At 34.6% G+C, this 9,779-nt stretch overlaps 1 protein-coding gene across 1 annotated transcript; it reads right to left on the bottom strand.

Annotated features, from left to right (window-relative positions):
• Window positions 1–895: 895 nt before the first annotated feature.
• On the bottom strand, window positions 896–9,492 carry LOC121263643 (RNA demethylase ALKBH10B-like). The gene is made up of 7 exons (XM_041166666.1): window positions 8,759–9,492; window positions 3,753–3,883; window positions 3,487–3,604; window positions 2,841–2,957; window positions 2,586–2,701; window positions 2,255–2,409; window positions 896–1,718 (listed from the first exon to the last, which is right to left on the bottom strand). Exons 1-7 carry the CDS (start codon window positions 9,288–9,290, stop codon window positions 1,253–1,255), a joined length of 1,635 nt encoding a protein of 544 aa, XP_041022600.1. The 5' UTR covers window positions 9,291–9,492; the 3' UTR covers window positions 896–1,252.
• Window positions 9,493–9,779: the final 287 nt, after the last annotated feature.

Raw genomic sequence — 9,779 nt, forward strand, 5'->3', positions numbered from 1 at the left:
TCAATCCGATATGTGAGTGGAAAGTTACGATTAAAATACTAAAGTATGTCCAGGCTGTCTCCTAGCGCGTTTTGGACTCCGACTTTTTCTTTTGATCCAAATTACTCTCAAATCTCATTATTATTCTTATTTGAAGAGTCTTGCACTCGTTGAAAGTTCTTAGATTTTTCCACCGTCTTGCCCACTTGAAAATCCTTTGAATTTGACTGGAGTTTGACTTACTCTTTTATAGACTTTGAAATTAAACATAGAAATCTGCTTAGAAGTATTCCAGAGTAAATATAAACTCAATTCAAGAATACACATTAATTCCTATAAGTTTTATTCATATTTTAGTATTTTAGTCCAATAATAGAATATTTAGAGTACATTTTTGTACACTCATCATTAATGTCTATTCAAGAGTACACTCGCGATATATGGGGAAGCCATTGTAGCATCCCTAAACCCAATGCCTATTTTGGTGAGGTGGATGGAGCATGCATTTGGGGTTTTTCCCAAATGTAAAGCCCTAAAATTTGGAGAAAATGGAGGTTTGGGAAGCTTGACGTGGATGCTCTTAATGCAGCAACTCCTTTGTTGGTTTTGGATTTACCTAAAGGGCAGTGCTAGTCAACCGCCCATCATTTATTACTTAGCGTACCGTTAGTGCAATTTTGTTTTTTCATTTTCTTTTAAACATGTTTTTAACATTCTTAATCATTAAGAAAAATTAAAAAAATATATACAACTTCACTAATAGTCACTTTCTTAATCATTAAGAAAAAAATTATAAAAAATAAAACAAAATATTCAAGCTCATAAGTTTGAGGGAGTAAGTATCATTTTCCTTTATCCGAAAATCAAGGAAATATTCTCGGAAAGGCTCAAGTTAAGTCACATATCCAAGAAAATCTAAACAACTGCAACCAGGGAGTGATTTGATTAGTCTGTGGTAACAAAAAGTAGGAAATACAAGCAATGATTAATACAAAATTCCGCTCTACTTGAGCTAATTCACACGTCTCAAACTTCAAGCTCTATTACTACTAAAGACCCTGCCATGATATATATGAGTGGCATTCCAAAGAAGTATTGCGACAACATGTAAAGCCTGATGGAAATAGAATTCCTCTAAAACAACCGCTCCCCGCGCCCTTTTTCCGTCACCTTTTTAACAAGAAGAGGACGATAAGGAATTCTGTCTTTGTTGATTCCCATTGGTTTGCTCAAGACCCCAGGCTCCCAGAGACTTGGGTATCATTAGTATTCCTCAAACAGTGATTCCTGCTTCGGAAGTGGAGTCCACTACATGAGTTTCGACGGGAGAAGGAATGGCAAGGGGCCGCCCTTTCTGGGCACGTGGAGGAAGATGCTTTGCATTTTTCCTATGGGATCCCATGGTCCAGGGCAAGAAAACTCCAGTCCCTCCTTGATGAAGTCCTTGGGAGCTCAACACCACTGGGCGCACTGGGGCCAACATGACCACTGGAGAATGAACGACTCCCCATCCGGGCATTGTGTCCATTGGCTCGTGGTCATTGGGAGTCCCATTTGTCGCTGCATATGGGCTTGGAATTCCTGATTGCCAAAGAGTCATTGGAGGACTTGCTGGGGACTGGATTTGGTTGGACTCCAGCCGGACTCTAAAGAGTGTGATGCTTACCCTTTTGTTGGGGGATGGACACATGACGTGTCTAGCCATGTCGGCGCTGTTTCCCCTCATGACTAGAAGAGAGCTGCACTCAAGTTCGTAAGAAAATTTTGTCAGTATCCTATATATGCGTATACATTAAGAATCATTTACAAAAGATGCCGGTTATGAATAAATGCTGAAGGGGATCAATGTGATATTGTTAAATGGATAAGCTACAGTCTGTTCTACTGGATAAACCAAATTGGCGAGCAAGGTGCCAACCTCTCTCCGTCCTCTGGCTATTCTTTTGTTTTTTGTTTTTTTTTTTTTTTTTTTTTTTTGGGTAGTGAAATTACTATATGACATAAAGATGTTCACGAAGAAAGGTCATTGATAATTTATACCTATGATTCTGTTATGAGGAATGCCGTTTACATAGTGTAGGCCTATATTCAAATTGCACCACTACATTATGAGTTTTTTTCTGCATTTTTGCAAAGGATGTCCTTGTCATCATTATGTGGAAGCAGCAACAGTAAATCTTTTTTTCCATATACCATCCTATAGTGGGTTGGGCATCTCTCTATTTGGAGCATGAATTTCGGATTGTAAAACAATGTCAGAGTTTCGAGTACATACCCTTGCTTCAGAGAGAGAATGAGTGGCCCTTTGTAATTCCCTTCGTTATCACTCACAAGTGTGCGTCCAAAAGCCATTGTTGATTCAGAAAGGAGAAGAGTGGAGATGGGTTGGTCCAAATGGGGTGGTTTCATGAATGGCTGTGTATATTCTCCCTACACAACAAATATTCGTGATTTTAGCTCTAGCTCTGTCTAGGAGGGATTGGAAGAAGATCAAGGCTCACAACACAGACCAAATGCACGAAGTATGTGCTCTTTGCAGCTATGTTCTATAGAAAATAACACATGACCGAACATGATAGGCTTCTGGACATAAAATGAAAGAATACCTCGTCAAAGAAGTTAATGATGCAAGCATTTGGTTTTTTATACTCCGGAATAAGGTTCCACTGCAAAAGGTGATCAATGACACCTTGGAGAAGAGCTGGAATTGGCTCTATCGTGCCTGTAAACATAGAACCCAAATTGCAAGCGTTTTTTACAATTTGCAGTGATGTCATGGTGATTTCATGGATCATAGCATAAGTTGGACAGAATAAAAAAATAATAATAATAATAAATCTATTAGATTATAGAAGTCTCACTAGTTTGATTGTTACTTCCAGCTTCCTCTTTTATTTGTCCAAAAATTGGAATTCCAAACTGAATCAGTTCTCTCTTGTTTCCCTTCATCTGTTTGTTGAATAGAATAAAGGTCTCACCTGTAGATTAGGTAAGATGGTAAGATTTCGTAAACAACAAATCCCATAAACTACCAGCTGTTTGCAGGACAAGCTTTTCCACACAACCATCATGTTAAAGAAGGCAAGGGAAAAAAAAAACTAAGAGTAATCTAAGAAAAAATTGCGAAGAAGTAAGAAAGATACTGAATTTAGAAGGCCCCTCAGTCTCAAACAAAATTTTGTTTTGATGAAAAGGCCTCAAACATTAAACACATTAAGATCAGGATTGGCATTATCACGAATAGTTACACCATAAAAATGATAGGTTATTAAACATGGGTTTATATTCAACTTCAAACTCTTTCTTTGCCTCTGGTCAGGACCCTAATATGGCTTTAGTTCAACTCAACCAACTCAACTAGGTATCAAATCCAACTTTTGAGGTTGGCTCTTCCAGAGACAATTTTACTAGCTTTATCTTAAAGACAATGTTTCGATCACAAATGAAATTGAAAATCAATTTCAATTTTTTTTTTCCCTAAATCAGAAGGATAAGGCCTTAACTCACCCGAGAGTTCTCCATGGTGTCCAGCTTCCCGTAGTTCATTAACAAAGTCATTCAACTTAAAGAGCTCTGTATCAGTGAATACGTCTTCATATAACTTCAACCCTTTCACAACATTCACCTGCCAGTTGCAATCATCTGCAATCAGTAATAGCGATCGAGCTGCTATTCCTTTATAGCATAAGTACAGGATGGATATCAACTTATTTGTTTTCAGGTTTTTAATGAGAATAAAGCATTTGATTTAAATTGTGAAAGAAAAAACTCGCCATGTGCCCTTTCACTGGCTCCTTGGCAGAGAAACCTTTTGTCAACTTGATCTGGCCAGGCCGTCCCTCGCAGTCTTGATGGTTAGCACATATGTTAATGTCTAATGCAGTGGGCGGCGCTTCTTGAGATCCTGCACGTATTCCAATAATTACAAGTAACAAGGAGTCACTAACTCGTTAACCATCATAACTGATGAAGTGGGGGATAAGTATATGAGAAATGATTTGTACAAGCACCAAATAGACAAGTCTCATACAAGTCTTTGTAAAAAAGTAGACCCCACTTTAAAAAAGTGTAAAAAAAACTATTATTTATTAGTATGACCCATTGTTTTATAAAAGGCTTGTATGGAACTTGTCTATTTGGGACTTGTATCTAGCATTACTATACAATAAATGAAGGGAAGACTTTAAAATTCACTTGTTATTTTAGTGTTTTAGTTGGGGTAACTTTTGTGTCAATGCAACAAGGTTACTTTCATGGAAGTCTTTTGCTACCTTCAGCATAGAGCCACCCACATTATAGACTATTAAGAGTATATAAGTTTGTAAGACAGAAAAACTTGGGTACTGTCCTCTTCTAAAAAAAAAAATTGTAAGATAGAAATGATACACTTACAATTTTTGTACAAATATTTTACAATTCACCAATACATGCCATTAAAAACAAATTTTGATTTTACAAAACTATTTTTTCTATTCACCAGCAGAAAATATGCATGCCACTTATGTATGTCAAAAGAAGTATGAGTCGGGTTACACCCACCCACGATGGTGTAGTCTGATAAATTCTTCTAGGCTTGCCCAAGCCAATAAGGAGGTTAGCTAAAATTTAGATAATTTATACTAAAAAGACTCTACATTGGATTGACCATCTCCAAAATAATTTGGATTTCTGCTACAGTAATTGGCCAAATATAGACAACCACAATTGGTTCACTAAACATTAAAATATTAATTTCTCACTCCAAACAAATATTAAAATATTAGTTTCTCACTCCAAACAAAAATACTATTTGGTTTGTAATTAAGAAATTTAGATATACATTTAGATGAGTTTAATCAAATATTTTTTATTATTAACATTAAATGACTTTTGAAAATATGATTTTTTTAATATTAATTTAATTAGAATATAATTATTATTAATATTTAATTGGTAGAGATATAAAATGTGATAAAAATAAATTAAATAAAAAAATTATTAAATTAATAATATTTTATTATTATGTAAAGAGAGAATGGATAATCCAATAGGAGGATTGAATTTAAATTAAATAGCTAAATGTAAAAAAGTATGATATTGACTAAATTTTGAAAATAAATTTAGTTAAGTCAATAAGAATGTTCTAAGAAGATCATTTGACTTTTTTTTAATATTCGTAAATATTTAAAAAAAATCATAATATTATTAAAAAAATATTTGTTTAATTAACAAATAAAAATTATGTCGACACCCATCCTCGAAAGCCATCCTCGGGACAACTAGCATTTCCCAATAAAGAGTCCAAGACTTGTTCCAACTGAGGTGTTAAAAAAGTTATACGGACGAAAGTCTCCGACGGCAAATAATGATTGTATCGCAGCTTTTGTCGTATTGCTGTGTCAGCACTCTCTCACTTCACTTGAATTCCTCCCAATTTTCACGATGCCTATAATATATTTTCCATCTATATATGTACACTTAACAACATCGATGTTTAAAGAATGAAATGAGAATAGAATATAATTTTTTTAAAAAAGTTTAAAAAAATTAAATTATTTTTTTATATAAAATTTTAAAAATATGATAATAATTAATTTAAAAATATTTATATTTAAATAATATTTGAAAAAAAATAAGATAGAAAAAGAAAGAAATGTAAGGATGAAAATTGTTTACAAGGACCCTCAAAGCACTCGTACTTTACTTCCCTAGAAAGTTGGAAAACGTTGGCTCTATTTCGCACCACCAAAGCCGTGTCCCCGACTCCCCACTATTCTTTTACTGTCCACCATATTCCCCCACCAATCGCCAAAATAAGCAAGACACAGCAACAAACAAAAAGCATCGCTACACAAATACAAAATGCTCTCTCTCTCACTCTCTCCCTCTCTCATTAATGGGGAACAAGATCCGAATCTCTATTAAGTTTTATACGGCATCTCAAACACCATCTTTACACCCCCCAACCACAACCCCAACCCCACCGAACCGAGTTGGCGGGAACCAAGTTGACCCGCCAACTCGGTCCCTAGTCTAACGAGCAATGTTTTGAATACCGTACCGGATAGCGTACCGGTCAAGGCACTGGAACGAAATATTTCGGTACCGGTACCGTTTCGGGATAGCGTTTCGGGATAACGTTTCGGGATAGTCGATTTATAAATAAATTATATATATAAAAATTATATTCTAAAATAATAGTCTATATATAAATAAATTATATACAAATACATATATATATAAATTATAAATAGTATAGTCTGAATTGAGGGTTAAAAAATAAGTTTGTAGTTTGAAAAAATGAAAAAACGAAAAAAAAAAAAAAAAACACACAGGCCGAAATATCGGCCGGTACCGGCCGAAATATAGGCCGGTACAGGCCGAAATTGAAGCCGATATGACCGGTACCGGCCGGTATTTTGGCCGGTACGGAACAGATATAGTACCTGTACCGGCCGGACGGCCGAAACGAAAAATTTCGGCCGTACCGGCCGGTACGGTACGAAATTTAAAACTTTGCTAACGAGTCCGCCACACGCTGATTCATTAATTAGTAAATAATTAACATAGGGTTTACCACCCACCAAATCCCTTACAACAAAATTTTTTAAAAAAAAGTCAATGGACAGCAACAAAACCCATATAATTCAAAGGGGCCTACCGAAAAGGCTAAATGCCTCTTTTTATTTATTTTTTATGCAAATTTTTTATATTCTTAAACATGTTTTAAAAAAAATTTATAATATTATTAAAAAATACTTACTTAATCACTAAGTAAAAAAAATATATTGATAGAAATATTCAGGACCAAAATGGAGACTACAAACATTTCTCAATTCAAAGCCCTACAATTTTTTCTCCACCTTAGATATAGAATTTATATTATTTAGAGAAAGAAAAATTTTACATAAAAGTCTTACATTATATATTTTTATATAACTAATATGTAATTTATCATTTTTATTTTTTTATCTTAATGTTTAAATATGTATTTTTAGATAAAATTATAAAAATGATAAATCACATATTGATTAAATAAAAATGTGTAGTTTAAGACTTCCTTATAATATTTTTCAAAAATTATTTCCTTACTAAATAATTTTACTTATAATTCGGTATAAAGAAGATTATTTACACTATTGATATAGTAGAATTTAATTTGTAAAAAATTTAAATTTTTAATTTTTTTTATAAATTAAATTTTACTATCTCAGCAATACGGAGGGTGTAATTGTTTACTAATATAATTTTTCCTAATTCTATTATTTATTCAATAATGTACCAAATTTTTTTAAAAAAAAAAATGCAACGTCTGTGATCGCACGCCAATAACACGAAAACAAATCATAGCACACATGTCGAGGCAATCAACAAATGATATTCGGATTCGTATGTGCGTTAAGTGTCGTATAATTCTTTTAAAAAGTGAATAAATATTAATAAAAAAATTTAATTTTTTAATAATAAATTTAATTTTTTTTTAAAATAATTAATTTTATAACTGTATATAATATTACTTAGAATATTGATATTGAACTCATCAAATGAATTTAATCTTTAAAATTTAATAAATTTATGTTTAAAATCATTACATTAAATTTACCAAATACTAAAGTCTATAATTTTGAACTACAGTGCATTCCAATTCATTTTTAAATTTAAAGACTTATTATTCACACTCTATAACCATTATTTTATTTAATTAAATTATTATTTCTCAATTGTAAGTATTAAATTACTTACAATTGTAATTAATTGTAAGTATAAAATTAAATTATTATTTTATAATTTAAGTATCAAATTATATTATTAATTAATATATAGTTAATATAATTGTAAAATATGAAAAAAAATTAAAAATATTATTATTAAAAAAATAATATTATATTATTATTTTGATGAATTCAATAGTTAATCTCATGTGAGGTTATGGATAGAGAGATTTTGAATTTATAAAAAATATATACTTCCCATCAAATTTTAGAGATAAAAATAATGAATTCAATACTAATCCTAATAAAAGATACTTAACTGTTTTTTTTTTAACACGAAATACTAAACTCGTAAACTGTTGTAACAACAGATTGAAGCCTAAATAGATCGCCCACCTCAGAATTGTAAAACCCCCCGGCACTTAAACCTCGGGACCACATCAACCACATTTTTTTTAATTTCTCCAAGTTTATTTTGTTATTTTTGTGAAAATGATTATCCATCAAAACTGGAAACGAATTCTCTCGTTGAATTCAAAGTGGAAGAAACTTCAAATCGGGACTTGAATCTATCTGATCCCGTGTAAGAAGAATCATATTTCCCGTTTGGATATAGAGAAAATTGATGACACGATAACGGGTTTTAAGAATAGAAATAATTAACGAATACGTTGATCTGAGAACTAGTAAATCCTCAAGTCAGCAAGAGCTTACAGTTCGGTACATCTGTTAGAATTATTCGGAGTGGTTTTGAATTTTCTTGGCTGCCAAACACTCAAATCGATTCAAATAAACTTTCTTTCCTCGTCCTACCAACCGTTTCTCAGCAACCAAACGGGACCTAATCTCTCTAAGTTCTGCTAAAATATGAAGACCGAACTAAGCACCGTGTCTCCTCGCATTCAGAACTAAACCGGAAAAAATGAAAAATTTCGAATCATATGACTGGGAAAAAAAACCTGATTTTGATGCAGAACTTTCCGGTAACGTCATTGATCCTATTCTCTTATGCAACAGAAACCAACAAAACCTTAGGAATAGGAGTAAGAATCTGAGCTTTGAGGATGAAAGTCGAAAAACACACTAACCTGAATCAGTGATATCACTATCCGGTGACGAATCGTGCTCTTCGCCAGCCTCACCTTCACCATTTGCATCACTTTCCGTCACTTTCTCGTAAATTTTCTCTTTCTCATCGACTTTCCGATCTTCCTCATCGAATTTCGACACCTTTACATCCGCACCCTGCTTTCTCTCGGCTTCGGTGTCCTCCTTATTCATCTTCTCCGCGACAAGCTGTAGCTCCAGCGTCACGTCGGCGATGGAATGGTACTTCTGCATCTGGAGAACGGGGATCCAGTTGAGCCTGCGACGATGTATCGCTGAGAAAACGGCGTCGTACTCGGAGCGTGCTCCACCGAGCAGCGCCAGGTGGCCGCACAGAGCGTCAATGATCGCGTTAGCCGCCGCGAACTCGCCGCAGTACCACGCGAGAATCGCGTCACGGGCGAAGTCGTCCGACATCATCATCGGGTTCTGCATCGGAATCATCGTGGGCAGAGCCACGGCAGGCGGAGCAGCTCTATTGGACGGTGACGCTGGCCCTGCCTCGATTGGCATATTACTGTAAGTGCGGTTCGAGACCGATAATATTTCTAGTAGTTCCTGTTCGCTAAGTGCTAATTGGTACTTATCGGGCTGCGTGCTGTATACCGGCCAGTATTCTGTATAAATCGGACGCGCAGAGAGAGAGAGAGAGAGAGAGAGAGGGGGGGGGGGGGGGGAGAGAGACGATGCGTTTCTGTGTTTTCAAGCACGAAGTGGGAAGGATTTTATATATTATATATATATATATAGTATATGCCTTTTACCGTACAAGTGGGTCAATTGACCACGTGGCGTTTAAGGGAGGGTGGTTAGGTGTCAAGACGGACGGGGGATGAAGGTTGGTTAGCAGTGTTGAGTTTTGAGGGGAAGGTAAGGAAATTACCAAAATGGGATCCACTTAACCAAAATGCCACGTTACAAGTTGCAACTTATTACAACAACATAGAGAGGCCTTGACAATGAAGTCACATGTTGTCTACTTCTTTGTTGGAGTGACAAAAA

Source organism: Juglans microcarpa x Juglans regia, chromosome 4S (genome assembly GCF_004785595.1).
Source record: "Juglans microcarpa x Juglans regia isolate MS1-56 chromosome 4S, Jm3101_v1.0, whole genome shotgun sequence".
In the NCBI taxonomy this organism is placed as follows: Eukaryota; Viridiplantae; Streptophyta; class Magnoliopsida; order Fagales; family Juglandaceae; genus Juglans; species Juglans microcarpa x Juglans regia.